At 38.0% G+C, this 24224-nt stretch overlaps 1 protein-coding gene across 1 annotated transcript in view; it reads left to right on the top strand.

Moving 5' to 3' along the window:
- Positions 1-19684, top strand: part of LOC108682683 (homeobox protein vab-7) — a 53126-nt gene extending 33442 nt beyond the window's left edge. Inside the window, exon 5 of the mRNA XM_047882616.1 lies at positions 17873-19684. Within this exon, the coding sequence (XP_047738572.1) occupies positions 17873-18418 (546 nt within the window). The 3' untranslated portion in view covers positions 18419-19684. The remainder of the gene's footprint in view (positions 1-17872) is intronic.
- The last annotated feature ends 4540 nt before the right edge of the window (positions 19685-24224 follow it).

Below are 24224 nucleotides of genomic sequence, written 5' to 3' on the forward strand. Positions count from 1 at the left end.
CAAATGTATTCTTTAGACTTCGTCTTATCGAAATTTAAGGGTTTTTTAACTTGTAAGAAACGCTCAATTTAGTCCAGTGTACATGCAAATAATCTCTTTGTTTTGTATGTTTTCACTTCCTTTCAACCATTTTTGAATTTTTTCCTCTATTCAATTCATTTTTAGCGCATTTTCTCATTTATGGAAAAAATGCACTATTGTGCTCGCCATGTCCGTCTGTCCGTCCGTCTGTCTGTCCGTCCATCTGTCCGTCCGTGGCTTCACGTTTTCTTCGACGAGAAAATGCGCTCTCTGTCATTCACTGCAGTGAGTACTGAGTTATATTTTTTCAATTCATTTCAGTCTTTTCAACCATTATTTATTATTTCATTATACTTAATTCTATGAATCAAACATATTAGGCTTATAATCATGAAATAATCTAACGACGAAAGAACATAAACCCAGGAATATTTTTCGGTCAGTATTGCCGGATCGTCCGTGTTCGGTTTCTTGGCTCCGCACAGAGCTGCACTAAACGCCGGATTTGTAACTTTTTTGGAAGACGAACACGTGCGTCTGAGGCAGGAGCTGAAAGTTGGAGATGAGTTGGCCGAATGTATTGTTAAGAGAAATAATTTATATCAATATATACCTTATTAAGCATTTTTATAGTACATCCTAGTTGAGGTTAATAATATTATAAGCACATTTTCTCATTTATGGAAAAAGGCGCTATTGTGCTCTTTATGTCCGTCCGTCCGTGCCTCCACGTCACGGACAAGAAAATGCGCTCTCTGTCACTCACTGCAGTGAGTACTGATCTAATTTTTTGCTTACCAGGTGATTTTTATGTTAGAAAATATCAAGCAAATTCCAATAATTAGAAGCCTTGCTTAAATTATTAAAATGTAGACAAAATCACAATCTTGAATGAAAAAAGGTTTGCCTGGAAGCTAAGAAAGATACTTGGGACTCCAGAATACCAACTGATCATTCGCAAGAATGAATGGTCAAAATTTTCAAATAGTGTCACATTTTCTACACGTATCACTACGTTTTTTTACCTTATATTAACTGGGTCAACAAGTCCACACAAGAGAAATTTTATCACTTGGACAAATTTATTTCTCTGTGTGACGTACCGGAGATTGTGTAAGTTTGAGAGTTCACGCGCAATCATCCAAATAAATTGGTCATAGTCTAGATATTGATGCATTTTCCTAGTCACAAAACAGGTAGAAATTGGACGTATGTATCACTGATATGTCCTTTTTCCGGTCAAATATGCTCAATTTGACCCTCTCAATTGGCAAAGAACGTATCGCTATTTGGATAAAGTCTCATTCATTTTTCCCAGTGACGTACGGAAAGATAAAGTAAATCTGCCTCGGTCACGTGTCCAGCGAGCGACATTCCTGCCTAATGTAGCTGGTAGGAATAATCCTACTTAGTGTCCACAATTATATTTTTATTGTGCTCTTTAGAAGGGGGCTAGGATGGCAGACCAATTGGACCTGATCAAGGGATTAGGGCGACCGATACCCGACACGCTTGACCTGATGACGGCAGAGTCAGGTTGCGGTTATAGTTATTTAGTGTTCAGTAGTTGTTAGACGTGCAACTATATTGTGGTCGGTGATTATTAGAGTCGTAATTATGTTGTGTGTTGTGGTCGATGATTGCCCGGTCGCAAATCTATCGTATTCAGGGAATGTTATACACTCGCAATTATGTTCTGTTCAATTTAAAATTATTTTCACTATTCGACGACCGTTTATTATGTTTTTTTGTGGTTGTTTCGCTGCAATCATGTTATTTTTGGGGATTAATTGCAATTATGATATTTTCAGAGATTTAACGGCAATAATTAAGTGGAATTCGGTGATTGTTCGGCTGCAATTATGCCATATTCGGCAATTATTTGGTCGCAATTACATTATTTTTTTTATTTTTCAGTTAAACAACGTTATTTTGTGAAATTGGATTGAGTATTCAAACAATGTAGATTAAAAAATCACAAATGACAAATACCTAACATTTTCATAATTTTTTTTATAGAAATAAATAACCGAGGGAAATAAACTAAAAAAGAGGGATGAAGCTTAACCCTCTATAACCCTCTATAACCCCAAGCCTTCTATAACCCCAAGGGGGTTATAGAGGGGGTTTAACTCCCCAACCCTCGGGAGCGCCACATTGATCTCAGCCAGAGGCGTAATTGTTCGTCCATTAACTGATTACAAAATGCGGTAAACATCATTATATTGTATGCTGTGGTCGTTAGCAATTATGATGTGGTCGGTGATTACTAGACTCATCATTATATTGTATGCTGTGGTCGGTAGCAATTATGATGTGGTCGGTGATAGTTAGACTCGTAATTTAATTATATTGTATGTTGTATTCGATGATTGTCCGGCCGCAAATTCAGTGATTGTTAAACACTCGCAACTATGTTCTGTTCAGTTGAAAGTAGGTTGTGTTCGGTGATTGTTCGACGTCATTTATGTTTTTTGTATTTGTTTGGCCGCAATGATGTTATTTTTGGGGATTAATTGCATTTATGTTGTTTTCGGAGATTTATCGGCTCCAATTAAGTTAAATTCGGTGATTGCTCGGCCGCAAACACTCGGCAAACATTTGGCAGCAATTACGTCATTTTTTTGTGATTTTTCAGTTAAATTTTAATAAATAATTTTGTAAAATTGTATCGAGCATTTAACCAAAATAGATTATAATAATCACATTTCTGCCTGAAATTTATAGGACGCATTTAACTGAAGGGAGTTTAGTTGGAATGTTCGCATTCAAAGCAAAAAGTGTTTAGTTAAAGTATCCTTTCATATCTGTAATAATTGTAAAGAATTAATGAGTACTAGGCCCAGCGCAACTTTTTACAATTATTTAGTTTATTTCAACTTTCCAAGTTTTGATTTAGCTCGTCCCGGCATAGTTTAGCTTCATGTTGCACTTAGTCTTTAATTTTGTCGCTGTGACGAAAGTCACAGCGCCGTTCACCTCAAGTTATAAGAGAACAAATACTTAACATTTTCATAATTCTTTTGTGTATAGAAATAAATAACTGAGGGAAATAAACTAAAAAAAGGGGGATGAAGCTGAGGGAGCCAAGGGGGTTAAAGAGGGGGTTTAACTCCCCAACCCTCGGGAACGCCACATTGATCTCAGCCAGAGGCGTAATTGTTCGTCCATTAACTGATTACAAAATGCGGTAAAAAATAGATTACAAAATGCGGTAAAAAGCTACATTCCTTACGCATCGCAATCAGCTGCAACGCTGCAGAAAAACGATAATTAATCAAAGATTACATTCTGCTGGATCTCATCATTAATTTATAATTATTGTACTGGTGATTAATGAGCGTTTTTAATCTCGGAATTATCATTAGACCGATGAACGAGGCTTTCCTCATCAAATGAAAAAATCTGTCATAATTTTCCAACTGGATAAAAAAATTATCAAGTTAAAAGACACAAATAAAAAATCAAACTATTATTCGACTGAACGAATAAGAAATTTTTTCACAAACATTTATTTCAAAATAGATGCATTTCAACCCCAGAATCGAATGTTGATGTCAATGTTTTGAATTATTAGTAAAAGTTATACGCCAGTTGGTGTGTTAGTAATAGATACCTAAATAGTCACTAGAAAATGTCACTTTACTGGTTGTGTTATGACAAGCTACCTACATAAGCGCTGCCTTAATTAATATGGGCTTTAGACAGAAAGAAGGTGGCAGATTTTTTGCTATTTCCTCCGTACTTATAATTTTTGACAAATTGTAGTATATTTTCATAGCAAATTCACGACCCTGATCAAGGGATTATTAATAATTTTAGATAATCTTACTTAGTGCTTCTTTTGNGAGGGGGCTTTATTGATCGTCCGCCTCACTCCCCCTAGTTTTAGGCGATAATTTCCTTCCACTATCAACGCTCTTATAAAATAAAAACTCTCATATAAGAGCTACAAAATTCCATCTCTGAATTCTATGATGAAAACCTCTTTTAAAACTAAATCGTGGTAGAAGATTAAAATCAGCAGAAAGATACGTCTGAAAATACTAATAGGAATTAAATATTGAAAGTGTGGAGTTTTTAATAACATGTCGATAACGTTAGACCAAAATATTTTTTAGATGTTAAGACCGCATAAGTCGTGCTATACGATGAGTATGACGAAAGCCTATGCCATCAAATTACAAAACCAATCGGAAATGCTGTTGACACTGCGGTTACAAAAGGCTGAATCGGCCCAGAACCATGCAGGAAGTTGAAAATTTTACTCGAAATTCAGAACCATTCACGAGGTTCAGAGCTGAGCTGATGGTGCAGAACCGTACTGCAGGTTCAGACCGTGCTGTAGGCTTATAAGCCTGCTGAAGTTAAAAAACCTTACTGCAAGTTCAGAACCGTAATACAGGTTCAGAACAGAACTATATAGGTTCAGAACCGTGCTGGAGGTTAAGAACAGAACTATATAGGTTCAGAACCGTGCTGGAGGTTAAGAACAGAACTATATAGGTTCAGAACCGTGCTGGAGGTTAAGAACCGTGGTAGAAGTTCAGTGCCGTGTTAAGGAGCTGTGCCCCAGCTCGTTAAGAACCCTACCAATAAATGATCAAATCACTCAGAACCACAACAGAGTTCCAGACAAACTCATTGAAGTCATGTATAGCAGAACCTCTAATGGGCGAGTTTGTGTAAACAGCGATGCACTTTTTTCCTTGAGTGAGTCATCATTACCCAGTTTAGCGTGACAACAAAACGTATCAGTGCTACGTCCGCTCTCTGCTTGTGCTGTTGGTGAGAAAGTGAGTCACTATTCGGACAATGTAGTCCATGTATTTTTCTGCGAGCTGCAGCGGCAAACTCCGCGGGCTGCGCGTAATGCACTCGGCAGCCTGGGACTCGAGTTACATCGTATTTAACAGGTCGGGCTGCCTCAACGCCTCCGATTTTTCTCGCGCTCCTCAAAGTTGCAAGAACTTGAGGCTGAGGAAGGGGGCAGAGAGGGGGCTTTATTGATCGTCCGCCTCACTCCCCCTAGTTTTAGGGGATAATTTCCTTCCACTACCAACGCTCTTATAAAATAAGAACTCTCATATAAGAGCTACAAAAGTCTAACTCCGAATTCTATAATGAAAAACTATTTAAAACTTAATTGTGAATTCCCCCTAGTTTTAGGGGATAATTTCCTTCCACTTCCAGCGCTCTTATACAATAAGAACTCTCAGTTAAGAGCTACAAAAGTCTAGCTCTGAATTCTATACTGAAAAACTTTTGTAAAATTTAATTGTGATAGATGAAGTTTCAATTCAGCGGCAAGATAAGTCTAAAAATATCAATAGGAATTAAATATTGAACGTGTAGAGTCTATAATAACATGTCGGTAGCGTTAGATTAAATATTTATTAGATGTTAAGATCGCATAAGTCGTTATATACGATGAGTATAAGGCAAGCCCATGCACGCCATCAAATTACAAAACCAATCGGATATGCTGTTGACACTGCGTTTGCAAAATGCCGAATCTGTACAAAAACGTGCTGGAAGTTAAAAAAAAACGTATCGAAATTCAGAACCCTTCACGAGATTCAAAACTGCGCTGATGGTACAGAACCGTACTGCAGGTTCAGAACCGTAATGCAGGTTCAGAAGCCTGTGGGAGGTTAAGAACCTTGCTGCAGGTTCAGAATCGTGCTGCATGCATGTACAGAATCGTGTTGGAGGTTCAGAAACAGAACTGGAGGTTAAGAATCAAGGTAGCAGTTCAGTGCCGTGTTAAGGATGGAGCTAAGCTCGTTAAGAACCCTGCCAAATGATTAAATCACTCAGAACCACAACAGAGTTACAGACAAACTCAGTGAAGTCATGTATAGCAGTACCTCCATGGGCGAGTTTGTGTAAATAGCGATGCACTTTTTACCTTGCGTGAGTCATCATGACCCAGTTTAGCGTGACAAGAAAGCGTATCAGTGCTACGTCCGCTCTCTGCTTGTGCTGTTGGTGAGAAAGTGAGTCACTATTCGGACAATATAGTCCATGTATTTTTCTGCGAGCTGCAGCGGCAAACTCCGCGGGCTGCGCGTAATGCACTCGGCAGCCTGGGACTCGAGTTACATCGTACACTCAAGTTGGGAACTTTCTTCTCCACTCTCCTTCCTCTCCCTCTTCTCCCCTATCCTTCTTCTCCACTCTCCCTCTTCTCCACTCTCCCTCTTCTCCACTCTCCCTCTTCTCCACTCTCCCGCTTCTCCACTCTCCCGCTTCTCCACGCTCCCTCTTCTCTACTCTCCCTCTTCTCCATTCTCTCTCTTCTCCACTCTACTCCCTCTTTCTCATCTCTCCCTCTCTCCCTCTTCTCCACTCTCCCTCTTCTCCACTCTCCCTCACTGCCTTTTTTCCTCTCACCACATTCATCATTTTTACATCAGTAGTTCCATGCCCAATTCAAATTCACTTATCAGGTGGTGAATGTCGAAAAATGTTATAGGTGAATTTCGTAATTTGTACGCTGTATCTGCTGAACTATGCTCTTCATGTCAGCAGAAATTTCATATTATTATTCTTTTGCATGGGAAATAATTCAATCCATAAGTAAAGACTTCATATTAGGTTTTAAATTTGCCATAATTTCGAATATTAATGAGGTAAATTACAAATTCGTACACTTGAATACTTTGAATTGCGCTCTAGCTCGACGGAAGCCTGTGCTTGCGGGCAAGAAGGGCACAAGCGCCAGTGTGTCCTTTGCAATGGAGTTATCCTACAGAGCGTCCGTGTCGCGAGCTAAAAATGAAATGAAAATAATTAAATTTCAGTATTTTACACCGGCTCATGATGAAATCTTATTTTAATTTTGCTGGTAAACTTGTTTGCATTTTATAGCGCTATAAGAATTATATTGAACAAAGCTACAATATATGATCCGTTCGAACTTATTTTAAAGTGTATAAATAGAAAAATCCTTTAATACATTTTCAAAAAATTAGATATACATTCGGGTTTATATATGACATGAAATTACCAGAACGGTGAATATAAAATTCTCAGAGCCTTTAATTTAAAACATTTGCAACCTTTTTTTGCATCATACTGAACTTACAGTGAGAAACTGGGTACAGTTTTGTGTGCCATTACTCACAATGTTTTGTTGTCAAATAACCACACACAGAAGCAAATGATATTTTTAGCCCCCGTGATACACGTAATTCAATACACGTAAAACAATACATAGATATTGCGAAATACAATACTCGGATAATACAATATACTGTATACTCAATACTATATTACAGTAGATGTACTGTATTATAATATGATACCATACCTCCGTTTTTTCAAAGTAAATACATTTACATTCATACAATACGTTTACACGAGTAATACACTACACGAGCAAATCGCGTGCGGCATATATCCTGAATTTCAATGCCACACAAGAGCTTTAATGTGCCACAGTGAGCCACACTGTGCCACAATGAGCCGAAGAGCCACAGCGAGCCAGAATTAGCCACAATAACACACAACATGCCACAAAAAGCCACATTTTGGCATAATGAGCTAAAATGTGCTACAATGACCTAAAATTAGCCACAATTAGCCAGAATGCATCACAAATAGCCAAATAGCCATAAAATGCCACAGTGAGCCATAATATGCCGCAATGAGCCAGTCTGTGCCACAAATGTAACTATTGTGCCACATTTAATTATCAAAACGCACAGTGTCTTACAAAATCCTGCCCGTGAGAGATGGTGCGCCACAAGATAACGAGGTGTGCCATGAAGTGTCATCGTGTGCCACAACGTGGCTGAGATTGCGCCTGTTCTGATGTGGCGTAGCTGTGCGCCAGCCACAAGGCCTGATGTGGAGAATATTCAAATAAAACAACGTATTTAATTTCAGAAGCTGCAATTTATTCTACTTAGATTTGAAAAACACACTGTCTTTACGTTTCGCGTACAATTTCACCTTTTAATTTTTTTTTTGAAAACAGGAGGTAATGTAAATTATCAGGCTTCACGTATTTGGCGACTAAACTCTGGCTTTTCAAAGTCGATGCCAAGAATGTCGGTCAGAATTTCCATGAATATTTTTGGAGCAAAGTGCGGGTCGTCGCATTGCTCTGCGCTTGTTTCCGATATCGGTAAAATCATCAGTGTGTTTAGACTTGCCTCTTGAAGTCTTCGAATTTGCAGGACACTTTTCGTCCGGACAACTGAAGACCGTGCGGTGAATATCGACTCTTCAAGGTGCCTGGAAGTGTTTCCTTTTGGTGAAATTGACGAAATTTTAAAGACGAATGGGAAAGGTTATAATGATGAATCTTTTTCTTAAAAAAATGCTCACATAACAGAGCATTTATTTCTGTCTAAGCAAATTGCATTGAAACTTCTTGCAATTAAAAGCGATGGAATTTTCACGTTCCTGTTTATTTCGAGGAACTTCGTGGAAGGATATTACTGTTTATTTTGAGAAATTTCGTGGAAGGACCAATTTTTGATCCTATATGGATGGGATTGAATTAGAGTGTCCACACGGGAAGTCCATTCTACGTATATTCGTATGGGTGGATGATTGGAGTCATTCGTCATCCTCATCGCTATCTCGTCCGGCTAATTCACTTGCCTCCAAACACGGACCATATCAGGATAATTATCCGCAAAAACCTCACCAGGTTCCAAACCCAGACTTCATACAAACAATTTTTCGTACCACCTTGCAACGTTCGCAATGTTTGACATTAACGCCCAGTTTTTGATGGCAACAGTTGGCAAATTTTTTTCATGGGGCTTGAAAGCTTTAGAGGATTTTTTAAAGGCCGTATTAAGAGCCGAGGCTGGCGTGTTATCTGCAAACCGGTCGTGTCGGGGCGAGAGTTCGAGAGAAGGTTCGACGTAGGTCGTGTGTTGTAGCGCTTGTTGAGAACCTTGTTTAGCAAGACTATAATTTGTCGTCGCCGTTGACTGATAATGCGGACAAGAGTGCGAGGAATCCGTGGCTGGATGGCCACGTGAATTGATTTTGTCCTATGGCAGCTCAAACATTCTTAAATTGCATCGAGATTACATGTTGTTCTGCTCGACTCTTTCTTGTAAATCTGTAAGCGTTTTGCCAAAGGACTTTTTCGTTTCTTTACAATTGCGCGTTGTAGGATTTGTGTAATATTTTTTGCCTACTTGCGACGTACACTTTGTATTATAGTATTTTAATTAAACAGAGGCGTTTTGAAGCGTAATTCAATTGTGATACATTATCCGACCATTATTGATTTAACGCTCCTACCCAGAATTTTTAATCGTAAATACTGAAGTTTAAGAATTTGCTCATTTATACTGTTTAGCTCGTCATCTTAACGAAACTTAACTCTGAATTAATCAAGAATTATATACTGTAAGGATTCAGTATTTGCAAAAATACAGAATTCAATTAAATTTTAAATACCTTGTGCATGAACTCAGCGTCTTTTTGTCCTATTGAACACTTTTTCTGAGCATCGCTAACTAGGTATGGTAATCACTTTAGAGTTCAAAAATCTCTGTCTCAGTGAGCGCCATGCATTATAGGACTTACATTAAAAACCAAACAAGACCAGTAAATTGTAGAGCTTCTTTGTGTCTTATATGACCTTGCCAGACGAATGTCCTTGCCTGGCCCTTGCCCTTCTCAACCCGCCTTGACGACAACCATTGCAGGTTGAATGGATAGCGCCGATATCTACAACCACAAAAAACGAATACTTCGACTTGAGAGGAAATGTGCTTTGTCTCCAGGCCTGAGGATGTTGTGGTGACAGCTCTCGGAAGACGGATGTTGATTATTAGGAATATTTGAACTCAAAGAATGATTAGTTGTGTAAATTATGGTCGGTGCTCATTAATCACTTCGAAATACACGCTTGATCTACATGAATTGTAGTTAGAACTCGTGAGTTATTTTTTAACTATTGTAACTTGAAAAGATGGGATTTCATCGTGAAATATTTTAGCATGCAAATGACAGATCAATCCTACTTCCCAAATTATATAAATTTATTTACGACAGGACAAAAAATCATTAAAATATAATCTTAATTAGAAATGCATAGCTTCAGCAAATATCGTCAATAAATTCAAGTTTGAATCTGTGATTTCCTGGGCAATCTTTGGGTTAAAAAATCCTAGACAATAAAAAGTTGAATCCAAATTAATGCATGAAAGTTAAATTATAACGCCCCAAATTAAGAGAAAAACAATAACTAACATCAGCAAAATAAGAATTTGAGAACAACCAGCAAGACGTCTCGCCTCTTTCAAAGGCGTCTCTAGCTCTGCTCCGGACTGGTTTTTCAGACAACCACTTAGGAATGAATCGCAAGAGGTTGGTCTTATGACCAACAAAAAATCAAAGCTTTTATCGAACTGATAAACTCGGCGACTATGGCTGGCTGGAACCTTGTAGACCTCCGCATGTTGCGCCACATAAACGAACTTGATGTCTTGATGTAAAACAGAGCTAGTGATGATGGCCTAATGTCTTGATGTAAAACAGCGCTAGTGATGATGGCCTAATGCTTTGATGCAAAACAGCGCCAATGATGATGGGTTAATGTCTTGATGTAAAACAGCGCCAGTGATGATGGCCTTATGTCTTGATGTGAAGCTATGACAGTATAATGCACTATATGTCTTGATGTAAAACAGCGCCAGTGATGATGGCCTAATGCCTTGATGTGAAGCAATGAATGTATAGTGCACTGACGTCTTGATGTAAAACAGCGCCAGTGATGATGGCCTAATGCCTTGATGTGAAGAATGACAGTGTAGTGCACTAATTATGTCTTCATGTAAGACATGAGATAACTAGGTCGCAACGAATAAGATATGTCTTGATGTAATACAATTACAGCGCCGTGATGCTGGTCTAATGACTTGATGCAAAACTTCATCTGCTGATGCAGAGATGCTCTGGCAACGAAACTTATTTGGGATCCTCTTCGTATTCATGCAAATTTTATTGATGCATTAGATCTGTGATGCGATCAAAAATTGACAACCAATTTTGCTAATTTTCATCATTTAATACCCTGTATCTCAATCGTATTTTAACGATAGGAGACTTAAATATATTATACCCTAGAATAAATATAGAAATTACTGGACATATTACTATAGTCTTGAACTGAACATAAGCAATTTCTGCTTATGAACACGAGCAAACGTGGTATTTCCCATTTTCGCAATCCGACGTCTCGCTTGAAAATTCGAGTATATACAAATGCGGAAAGCTGTAATTCTGGCATGCCTTAACCGTTTAGCAATATTTTAAATTCCACATTTAAATCCAAATCAATATCCTCGAATTCACGTATTTTTACTACCCATCTGCATCAAACTTTCAAATAGATTTCTATCACTGGTTTTGCTAATACTAGTTTCCGTATTGATTTGATTTTAAATTTAGAATAATTAGATATTAACAAAATACATTAACACGTGTCTTTCAAAGATATTTATATCAAAAAAAGTGCAACGTATGCGATGTCAGCCTTATGACATCACAGGAGTCCCTGGAGATTGTCTGCTCAGGAGTCCTGATGTTCTTACCACTCGACCGCTCTTCTCCATAACGAACACTGACACGAATTACGCACAACCTTTGAGCCTCTAAATGGATTTTGTCGGACAAAACTCAGGCCGCGTCGCTGTCCATGGAGGGTTCGGTTTGGTCGAATACGTAATTTTGGAAGCTACTCGGCGGTTTTTTCTGATCGAGCGGAAACGGAAAATCTTTTAATAATTTTACGAAAGCTTCATGCGTGCAAATTAAGTGTTGGGAAACGCTGGATCGTTGTCAATTACAATCACTGCTTTGCACCGATCTATCTAATGACTAGGAGAATTAATCTCGTGGCTAACATAGAAATAGAGCAAAGCAAGTGATGAATTTTAGTACGGACCATTGTGTTAATGCTGGTAAACTGATTGCGGAAAATTAGTTATTACAATTCATGATTATCAGTGACCGTAATGGCATGGAGGCTAAGTTGGACTATCCGTATATGTATATATAGCTGGGCCTTTAACAATAACACGTAGAAAATTGTTTCATATTTCCAAAATGTGAGACGCCTTTTGCTTGTAGCATTCATACTCCCTTTACCCGTGCAAAAGTTTGTCAGGATGACCCACACAGAGCAAAACGTGCATCGCTATTTGTACGAAATCCTACTTATTTCTCCAATACAGTTAAATACATGAGACCACAGCACCTAAATATCGTTCACTCGGACGAATTGGACAGTGTATGTATACTGTAATGACAGTTGACTGTAGATCGCTGCTGTCCTAACTGTTAACAGTGTTGGGTTAACCGTGACAACCTCACCACACACAACCCTCCTCGAGCGTGATCCTCTGTAAACAAACTTGTTTGCACGCGCCTTCACGGGTAAACCGAGTGTCTCAGGCCTGTCTTGTGATCACAATACTGTTAGTTCTTCAATAGAGAAATACAAATTAAATCGTCTCATTATAATGTAACAAAATCACAGGTGGTCAGTTAATTAAAAAAAATATAACTCAGTACTTTCTGCAGTGAGTGACAGAGAGCGCATTTTCTCGTCGACGAAAACGTGAAGTCACGGACGGACAGACAGACGGACAGACGGACGGACGGACGGACATGACGGACATGGCGAGCACAATAATGCATTTTTTCATAAATGAGAAAATGCGCTAAAAAGTATGCATGCTAGTTAAGTATTAACTAAAAGCTTAAAAGCAAAGAAAACTCCACAAAAATTCATAGTATCTTTAAAGAAAACGTTTCGGAGATCAGCTCCATCGTCAGTTCGAAAATTCTCCGAAACGTTTTCTTTAAAGATACTATGAATTTTTGTGGAATTTTCTTTGCTTTTAAGTTTTTAGTGAATTTGCGATGCAAGCAAACCAGTGACAAATTACTAGTTAAGTATATTTCAATCTACTGCATAATTATTCCATCTTGATCCACTCAAACATGTCTCAACTTTTATTCGCATCGCATTTCAGCCACTCTGCTTTCCCCGCGACACATTGCATGCACTTCTTCATTCAAGAAAATTAATTTGTCCAAATAGTGACACTTTTTATATAGCGCATTTTCTCATTTATGGAAAAATGCACTATTTTGCTCGCCATGTCCGTCCGTCCGTCTGTCTGTCTGTCCGTCTGTCCGTCCGTCTGTCCGTGGCCTCGAGTTTTCGTCGACGAGAAAATGCGCTCTGTCACCCACTGCAGTGAGTACTGAGTTATATTTTTTCTAATTTACCACTGGTACGCCCTTTTCGTCTAGGGCAAACTAGGTCAGGATGATCCATGCAGGGTAAAAAGTGCATCGCTATGTGGACGAAGTTTCGCTCATTACTCTGAGTGCTCCCTTATAGCCTCCCCCTGAATCCCTAAAGATCGGTCCCCATATATTCAAGAAAATGAATGGTTAGTTTGTCTAAATAGTGACACCTTTTAGCGCATTTTCTCATTTATGGAAAAAATGCACTATTGTGCTCGCCATGTCCGTCCGTCTGTCCGCCTGTCTGTCTGTCTGTCCGTCCGTCTGTCCGTGGCCTCGAGTTTTCGTCGACGAGAAAATGCGCTCTCTGTCACTCACTGCAGTGAGTACTGAGTTATATTTTTACTAATTTACCACTGGTACGCCCTTTTCGTCTGGGGTAAACTGGGTCAGGATACGCCTACTTATTCTGGGATAAACTGGGTCAGGATGACTCACATAGGGTAAAAAGTGCATATAGCTATGTTGACTAAGTCTCGTTCATTGCCCTGAGTGCTCCCTTATATGCAGGCTCCCCCTGAATCCCTAAAGATCGGTCCCCATATATACCATTCTTTTTTCCCAAACCCCCGCCCTCCTAATTCCCATATATCACCGGGGTCCCGACGGAGGGTTCCATAAATCAGCTCATTCTTGGCTGCCCATAAACCCATATTTTGGTTTATGCCGCAGCTCCCTTGACGCGCATAATTTAGGCAGCCGACACTGGATACGAGACTTGCTGGATTTGCTTAGAAAATATTTATTTGCAGCAGATTTCATTTGAAGGGACTCTCATTTATTTCATTTATTTATTTGAATGTTTGGAAATTTGCAATTAATACGTTGCAGCCGACACGGGATTCGAGACTTGCTGGATTTGCTTAGAAAATAAAAAATATTCAGATTCAGATTTCCTTAGAACTAATATTTATTTTTTATTCATTTGAAGCAGATATGTAGCATATAGGCAGTAAAACCGTATATAAGAGACTTAGAAAGATTACATGTTTAAGAAAAGGAAGATTGCAGATGAGAATCACTTAAACATTTTATTTTCAATGGAACAACGGCTAAACGTACGTTGTAAACAAAGTTTTTGCAATGGGCTTTTATTTTGTTCAAGCCGATGCCCTGCTAATGTTATTGTAATTTTTTAAATAATATATGGAAATTTGCAATACGTTGTAATTTTTTACAGTTTTTATGCCTTGGTTGATCGATCAAGCTGGGTTACATTCAATATAAAATTTTTGACCGCAAAATGGTAACTCATTTTAACTTTGGTTAATTATAGAAACCCCAAACAATTTCACTGAATCATTTTTAATGCTAGAAGAAAAGTAGAAAAAATATTTTGCTAAAATAAAGTCACCCCATACACAAAATTCGTAGGTCATTAATATAATGTCCAAAGTCTTGAGTAATCTTAGAATGGAATTAATAATTCTCATTCACTCCTCGCCTCGACTCTTAAGTTTCGGTTCATTGCCTTAACATGTCCCTCGTCCCTTACGCGGCTTTGAATTTTAATAAGGTTTTCAATATTGTATTGGAATATTCTCGATGCTTTTCTCAGCCCATGCAAACTCCTGTGACCGAGAATCGTGGCTGGAGCGTCGGACGACATTTTTTTTTATTTTTCGGTAGAATTAACTGAAACTTATTAAGTTATTGTTACCGATGCTTTTTTGCCTATAACACAACGTTAAAATTGTGAAATTGTGTTTTAATAAGGTTTTCAATATTGTATTGGGATATTCTCGACGCTTTTCTCTGCCCATGCAAACTCTTGTGACCGAGAATCGTGGCTGGAGCATCGGACAACATTTGTTTATTTTTCGGTAGAATTTACTGAGATTTATTATGTAATTGTTACCGATACTTTTTTGCCTATTACACAACGTTAAAATTGTGAAGTCAATAGTGGACGCTAAAATTATAAGCATAGTAGATATTATGATCAAATTTTAGCGATGAATCGCACATTGCACATTGTGAGAGATAACAATTGCACAACTTCACCACATGTCTACTTAATAATTCATTCAAATTTATATTAAAACAAACGTCGAAAACTTGACATTTTTCATTAAAAACTAACTCGAGATTATTACATTACTCCGGTAGAGACGCCTGCTATGTGCTTAAAAAGAATAGCATTATGGCAACCGCATGCGGCCGCCATTATGTTTTAATTCTGCCTCACACTCTACGGACAATTCACACATGTTTACAACAATGTCCCAAAACTTCCACAACTTTACCACGTCAATAGACGTTGTACGTTGGAATATGAGGCGTTGGAATATTAGTAATCATATTCCATAACATTTGCCAAGCACTTCTATAATTTTTTTGTTCAAAAAATAAATTAGTGCAAAGAAAAAAACAAGTAGTTCGTAAGCAATGAGAGATGCCTATTAAATTCCTGTGCACTTTTTATCTTCACATGTCATTAGATGATATTTTTAGACATATTTGTTCCATGCTCTAATTTTTTCAATTGAATTTCATTAAGATAGCTTTCCACGTTATCATATAATCAACCCGACAGGAATATTATTATGTATTTTTCATCTATAACCTTACCTGCAAACGTTCAACCTATACATGCGTTCACATATCAATGGCGCTATATATTGTTGTCTTGCACGTCTTCAAACGAAATGCAAACCCTACTTAAATTTTTCTGCTCTTAATTGTTTTGAAAATTTGTAAGTTTCTTTCATTGTCAATGTCTTAATTTGTCTTATTCTGTTCTTAATTATATACTTCTGATAGTTAATTAAATTCTCATTATGTTTTAAACATTATATAGTCAAATTAAATTCCAAAGAGTTGCTCATATGAGGTGGAGCTCTAATGCCGACACCACAAAAATCTGCAACTGGAATCTAAACGAGATTCCAATCACAGTTCAAATATTATAGAAAATATGAAGTTGTGAATTATAATATATAGTGCGGACCAGCTATAGTGCATGCACTGTTCATTTTGGTAAACTGATTGCTGAATATTAGTGATTACAATTCATGATTATTAGTGAGCATAATACCATGTATAGGCTGAGTTAGAGTATCTCTGGGCCTATAACAACGTCAGGTTAAAGTGCACTTAAAATTTAGTAATTGGCACTGTAATTCCTACGCAATTTTGGCCCTTAATTGACACTGCTCGTTTTAATTCACACGCCGGTTGGATTTCGACCAGGTTGATTAATTAGTAGAATTAATTAACTGATTCATTTTTAACTAAACCAATGCCTGCTGAAGGAAACTCTCTCTATACTATAGGCATTAATTTACGTATAGAATTGATCACTCGCATAATCTATTCATTGGCAAAGAGTTAAATTTCTCGCTATAAATTGCTATCACTCATCAATTATCACAATCCCCAAAACATTACATTTTCAGTTAAACTTAAAGGAATATCACAAACGTGCCTTTAATTCGCTTTCAATCATTATTATCACAAATACGAGGATTCTGCTATCATTTCTAACCCTATATACCTGATCAGTAACATTTATCCACAACACAAGGCCTATAAGCAATGGAAAGTAAGACTAATTTATTAACAATGACCAATGACTAAAACTATTGATTCAAATATATGTACGGCCCGCATTCATTCTCTCATCGACTGATTTTCATTAGAATTTGTTGGTAAGTAGAGAATGGCAAATGTTTCACAAACAAACTTAATTGATTGGTGTACGACGGAAAAGTTTTATAAAGTTAAGTTTAAAATATAATACACTCCTTAAAACTTACTGTCATATGTACTCAAATTCAATGGAAGGCAAACTTATTTATTTTCAGCTGCCACTGTGTCATGCCTTAACATTTCCTCGGTCGCAACAACTATATAACAAAAGATCGCGTTTAGCTCACGAGTATTTAAGCTGCTCCCAAATTGAAAATTAAAGCCGGTCAGTTGGGCACATACACGGCCAGCCATAAACCGCCCATGATGCTCAATTGGATAAGAGTGCACGTGTGCACGTGTGGAGGCGTGAGGGACGCATTAAAGCTAATCTATTTCGCCACGGCAGAGACCACGGATATACGGCCGGACCGTGATAATTAATCTACAAATTTGGAGCAGCAAAATGTAATAATTTTGACGAGATTTAAGTAGGAAGACGAATTTTAATGGTGATAGTCATTCACTTTGGCATAATTGAAGTAGAAGAATGGATATTGATTGTAACATTCATACACTTTGACAGAAATTGGAGGTGAAAAATGCATATCAATAGTAACATTTATACTTTAGGTACAAATTCTTCTATCAATCAGCACTCAACTATAGAAGGCATCAAATTCTCAACTCTTTGGGTTATTGGTCCAGAAAATATACGTAAAATGACCGCAGTAATTTATGTGATGAAGTTATAACTTTGAGTACCGTTAAAATGTGTGCTGATGAAAATAGTAGCTATACTAAAATTATTCTAACGTCAATCTTGTTTTGTTTTCTTTAACCCTAATGAGATAGAAACGATTAGAATTACACGAAAATATTATTAAATTTTTAAAATTAATTTTGTATTTATTTTTTGCAGTTGACTGGCTTCCACACATCGGATAACCCCGCGTTCCCTCAGTCCCACTCCCCGTACTCCCCTCACACAGACCCTAGAGGGGCGGTCCAGCAGCCGCCCCCTCGGTCTTCCTCATCGAACGGACGTCATTCCCTCACTCCTGGCTCCCCAATGGCGGTTTCCCCGACCTGTGGGTCCCCGAGCACGTCAACCCAAAGCTCGTATTCCCCATTTAACATGTCGCAATCCCCACATTTCACCCCATACCAATCAGATGCTCCCCAAAGAGGGTTTAGTGAACCTCTCTCAGCGAGATCGTTTATAGACCAGCTGCAACATCAATTCTATCAACAACCCCAACAGTTGGGGTTCAGTGGTCAATCCCCACAACAACTTCCCCACCATCTTTACCAGCCCCAAATTGGCCCCATGAGAGGGGCTGAACAGGGCGCGACGCCCCCCTTGCTGCCAGATATGAACTTAGTGAGACATCCGTACTACAACATCAATGCCGGTAATCATGTCGCTTCCACCGGTACTCAAAATTTTACTACTGGTGAATGTTAGTTATACATGGTTAGTGATAATTATGAACGGTGAATGCTAGTGATGTATGTTAGGTGCTAGTGATAAATGACTCTTTAATTTAGCTAAAGATGACCGAAAATAATTGTGCGATCGAGCCTTGTTAAGCTCAGTTCATTTTTCGATGTCGCTGATGGGAGGCGATTGGTAGCCGTCAAAAGCGGTGCTTGCAGCATGGCTTGCGTCGGTGTCCCTATAAACAAAGTCTGGGTACCTAATGCTTGGGGATACGGTGAGTGCTAATGATACATGGTGAGTGTTAAAAATCTATATTGAGTGCTTCGTGTGCTTGCACACATGGGTGGATGTGTGAGTTGTAGCAGTGCAGTTGTAGGAGAGTTAAAGCAGATTGTTGCGATCAATCCTACTTGATTGTTGTGATCAATCCTTGGATTGTTGTGATCAATCCTACTCTTGTACTTCCGTACGTCATGAATGTCGCCATGTAACTGTTGATTGAATGGAAGCTATTACGGATAGGTGTAATTGAATAATTTACGGTCAATTCACCACAGACTGTGGTTTGATTGAAAATTTCATCCTATGGGTTGACTCATGTGAAGTGCCGAGAAATTTCGCTGTATGTCAAAAAGTGATAAAATGATGGCATAATCCATGTGGCTTTCATCGACGTACAAAATTAGGCTAGGGTGGAATGAACCCATGACTTGATGATGCAGATGTTTAGATTAAAAATATAAATTTATTTGCAAAAGAATTTGGTATACATCGTCTAGATAGATATTGATTTGTAGATATCTAAATTGAGATTTCAATTTTTACGTTTGAGATTGAATGAAGACTGACATTGGAGGTGAAAATGGCCCTCAGCAAATTAGTACAAGCTACAGTGTAAAGTTTACACTGTATCTGTGATACAAATATAATTAGTTTATGCTCTATTTTTACAACAATGTTAAATTAAAACATATTGAGGGTTTTCGTGAACATGATATAGTTAGTGTCCTCTTGTTATTAGAAAGGGAATTTCTTGAGCCAATAAAAATACTTAGCAGTTACCGTTTAACATTAACAGTTAATATCGATTCTTCAGCTAAATATGCCCCTGCCATTCGTCATGTTCGCAAATTGGATAGCGCTAAATAAAATACATAATTTGCGCAATCATTGGCGGAAAAGTTGTTCGCTTGTCTTCAGCTGATAATTAGGGAAATTGGGCGAATTATTTTCTTATTTCAATTCTGGCTGCCTACAGATTGCGTAATTTTTTTAGTTTGGGACCTTTTATCCGAAGACAAAATCAAATTTATCATAAAAATATAACTAAACTGAACTGATTACTCCTAAATCAATCGATAATTATATTTATCGACAAATCTAGTGACTGCTCAGAAAGTTTTCGGCCAATTAATCCCCAGCTTTTTAGGTTAATTTAAGTTAAAATTTGTGTATAGCTAAGAATAAATAGCCGTGAATGCTATTTTTATAGCAACGATTATTCTTCGTTGAAAAAATTTATTGCAAGATTTATCAAAAAAATGTAAGGAATTGCGCCCATGACTAAGAGATTGTAATTGGTTGAATATTCGCTTTATTAAGTTAATTACACAAATTGCATTTACTTACAAAGTTAATTCAGCAACAAAAAAACTTGCCATGTGTTGCCGTAATTCTGCTGCTGTATATTGACTGAAATTCAACATAATAGATTATTATTGATAGACAAAGATGAACTGCCAAATATCACGAATTATTTAATCATTTTTAGTTAGGCCAAAAAATATTTGAACGTCATTAGTTTAGTTAGGCAAAAATATATGAATCTTGAGGGCTAAAAATCATACTTTCAATTTGTCATTACTAATTCTCCAATGAGTGAATTTTCAACAGTTTTTATTCATAAACTAATCTTAAGTTTCTTACTTTATTTCGCCTAACTTTGAAGCATAATTGAAGTTAGTGCTGCAATAAATCCATAAATATTTAAGCGATTGTTACTGTTTGTATACAATTTCATTATTGTTTATAATAACAATATATGGGACCTATCATTTTTGTTCATTATCCTTCATAAACATATCGCCATTGTTCAGTCTATTTAAACTGTTTTGTATGATTTACTTGTTAAATTAATACTGTTCAAAATAGGTTAAGTATCGGCATAATGTATAACCTAACCAGAATGGCATAATGTATATTAAGATACATCAAGCGCCACGGGATACAAAACAAAATTGAATAAAGACAACAATATTTACTTATAAAACGTTATATAATTTAATTTCTCCAATATGCAACAACTTACACCAAGATGATAGACCAAGATCAATATTCATAAAATGGCACCTATAGATTTCAAAATTTAATGTAGATTCAGGAATACCAATTAAGAATACCGATAGCAACAATAATTATTCTCAAATCTTCGAAAATCTCAATTAAACTAAAAATCTTAACTAAACTAAAAACAAGTACATTCCTCCAAGATGCCCCAAGTGCAGCAATCGTAGCAATCTAAATCTCGCGATCGTCTCTCGCAATCACGGCTAGATTGAGACTCAGTCACCTCGAAACGCCACGAAGCTTGAACAAAAGCACGCGCGCTCGGACAAAAGCTAAAAAGAAATGGTGTGATTGCGCCTTGAGAATTCAATGGTAGCCACATTATGGAGGGTTCGCCTTTACAATGCCATGTCTGCACCGCACATTTCAAAGCTTCGCACAAGCGATTGCTATTGATCGATGAAACGACTCGATGATTTGGCTTCGCTCCGATGGCCGGGCATTTCGTTGAGCTGAAAATTCAACGTGAAAAGAAAGAGCAATATCGATGGGATGCATTCAACAAGGAAAAAAAGTCAATAGCGACTGCAAGTTGTTTGGAGGTGACAAGTGTAGGTTGCGTGACAATCTTATTTTTATGAAATTGTAATCCAGTTTTCTCTCATCACTGAAAAAGTTTTAAAAAATCCATAGTCGGTGTATATCTTATTTTAATGGAATTGTAATCCAATTCTCTCTCATCACTGAAAAAGTTTTAAACTCTGAGATCGTTTATACTTTATACTATATTGTTTACTGAAGAGTGATGAGCTCGTTCATTTTGAAGATAACACCAAATCTCTAATAAAAATCTTTTTACCCAAACATTTAATAATATTTATTTTTTTGCCTTCACTTTGATTGCCCTCACGCAACTCATAACATCCCTCACACTTTGGCGCCCTCACAACTCTCAAAGTTCCTCTTGGTGGCGCAGCTTCTACTTTACAGCCCTCGTGCCTCCCTCTACTGCCGGTAATTCTTCCCTTTAGTGCCCTCACTCCCCACCTTCTGCCCTTACAAGTCCTCGCCCACTCCCCTCTCGCCCACTCTACTCCCCTCGCGCCCACTCTGGCCCACTCCCCTCACTCTACTCCCCTCTATTAGAAGCCGATTACGTCGCGGCTGTAAAAGGCAAAGCGTGTAGCGCCGCCAGCCGAGCCTGCCTCCGCCATACGAGGCAGCCGCTGACGTCGTCCTCTCTTAATTATACGGCGAGAACAATTGATCACTTATTTATTGTTATTTGTACTGACAGCATGCGAGAACAATTGATCAGTTATTTATTGTTATTTGTACTGGCAGCATGCGAGAACAATTGATCACTCATTTATTGTTATTTGTACAGGCAGCATGCGAGAACAATTGATCAATCATTTATTGTTATTTATACTCGCAGCATGTGTGAACAATTGATCACTCATTTATTGTTATTTGTACTGGCAGCATGCGCGAACAATTGATCACTCATTTATTGTTATTTGTACTGGCAGCATGCGAGAACAATTGATCACTCATTTATTGTTATTTGTACTGGCAGCATGCGAGAACAATTGATCACTCATTTATTGTTATTTGTACTGGCAGCATGCGAGAACAATTGATCACTCATTTATTGTTATTTGTACTGGCAGCATGCGAGAACAATTGATCACTCATTTATTGTTATTTGTACTGGCAGCATGCGAGAACAATTGATCACTCATTTATTGTTATTTGTACTGGCAGCATGCGAGAACAATTGATCACTCATTTATTGTTATTTGTACTGGCAGCATGCGAGAACAATTGATCACTCATTTATTGTTATTTGTACTGGCAGCATGCGAGAACAATTGATCACTCATTTATTGTTATTTGTACTGGCAGCATGCGAGAACAATTGATCACTCATTTATTGTTATTTGTACTGGCAGCATGCGAGAACAATTGATCACTCATTTATTGTTATTTGTACTGGCAGCATGCGAGAACAATTGATCACTCATTTATTGTTATTTGTACTGGCAGCATGCGAGAACAATTGATCACTCATTTATTGTTATTTGTACTGGCAGCATGCGAGAACAATTGATCACTCATTTATTGTTATTTGTACTGGCAGCATGCGAGAACAATTGATCACTCATTTATTGTTATTTGTACTGGCAGCATGCGAGAACAATTGATCACTCATTTATTGTTATTTGTACTGGCAGCATGCGAGAACAATTGATCACTCATTTATTGTTATTTGTACTGGCAGCATGCGAGAACAATTGATCACTCATTTATTGTTATTTGTACTGGCAGCATGCGAGAACAATTGATCACTCATTTATTGTTATTTGTACTGGCAGCATGCGAGAACAATTGATCACTCATTTATTGTTATTTGTACTGGCAGCATGCGAGAACAATTGATCACTCATTTATTGTTATTTGTACTGGCAGCATGCGAGAACAATTGATCACTCATTTATTGTTATTTGTACTGGCAGCATGCGAGAACAATTGATCACTCATTTATTGTTATTTGTACTGGCAGCATGCGAGAACAATTGATCACTCATTTATTGTTATTTGTACTGGCAGCATGCGAGAACAATNTGGTTCACACCACCGCATGCCACAGTGGTTCTGCACGTGATCGCACGTGTGTACGTGTCAGCCTTAGCCTCGTACACGCGTCGCGACTTCAACGATCAATTTTTGAACCGCATTCAACTGAAGCGGTTATCAGAATATAAACTTTTTTTGCGATGAATTCAGTATTTTTTTATATTCTAATGTTACTAATTTTTTATTTATTATTTTAATTTAATTTGCCACGATCAACTGTGTAAGTAAGGTAATCTACACAGAAAGTTTAAATAACAATATAAATGGCATTCAACAGCCATTTCGTGCCGAACTATCTTGCAATGTTATGGCACTTCTGCAGTGTTGCCATACTGCTGCAGTGTTGCCATGCTGCTGCAGTTTTGCCATACTGCTGCAGTGTTGCCACACATCTGCAGTGTTGCCATACTGCTGCAGTGATGCCATACTGCTGCAGTGTTGCCACACATCTGCAGTGTTGCCATACTGCTGCAGTGTTGCCACACATCTGCAGTGTTGCCATACTGCTGCAGTGATGCCATACTGCTGCAGTGTTGCCATACTGCTGCAGTGTTGCCACACTGCTGCAGTGATGCCATACTGCTGCAGTGTTGCCATACTGCTGCAGTGATGCCATACTGCTGCAGTGATGCCACACTGCTGCAGTGATGCCATACTGCTGCAGTGATGCCATACTGCTGCAGTGTTGCCACACTGCTGCAGTGATGCCATGCTGCAGCAATGTTGCCAAACTTTTGCAATATTATAACACTATTGTAGTGTTGCCACACTGCTGCAGTGATGCCACACTGCTGTAGTGTTGCCATACTTCTGCAGTGTTGCCAACCTTTTCAATATTGTAATACTATTGAAGTGTTGCCACACGGCTGCAGTGATGCCATACCGCTGCAGTGTTGCCATACTG

Source organism: Hyalella azteca, unplaced genomic scaffold, assembly GCF_000764305.2.
Source record: "Hyalella azteca isolate HAZT.00-mixed unplaced genomic scaffold, Hazt_2.0.2 contig10900, whole genome shotgun sequence".
Classification (NCBI taxonomy): Eukaryota; Metazoa; Arthropoda; class Malacostraca; order Amphipoda; family Hyalellidae; genus Hyalella; species Hyalella azteca.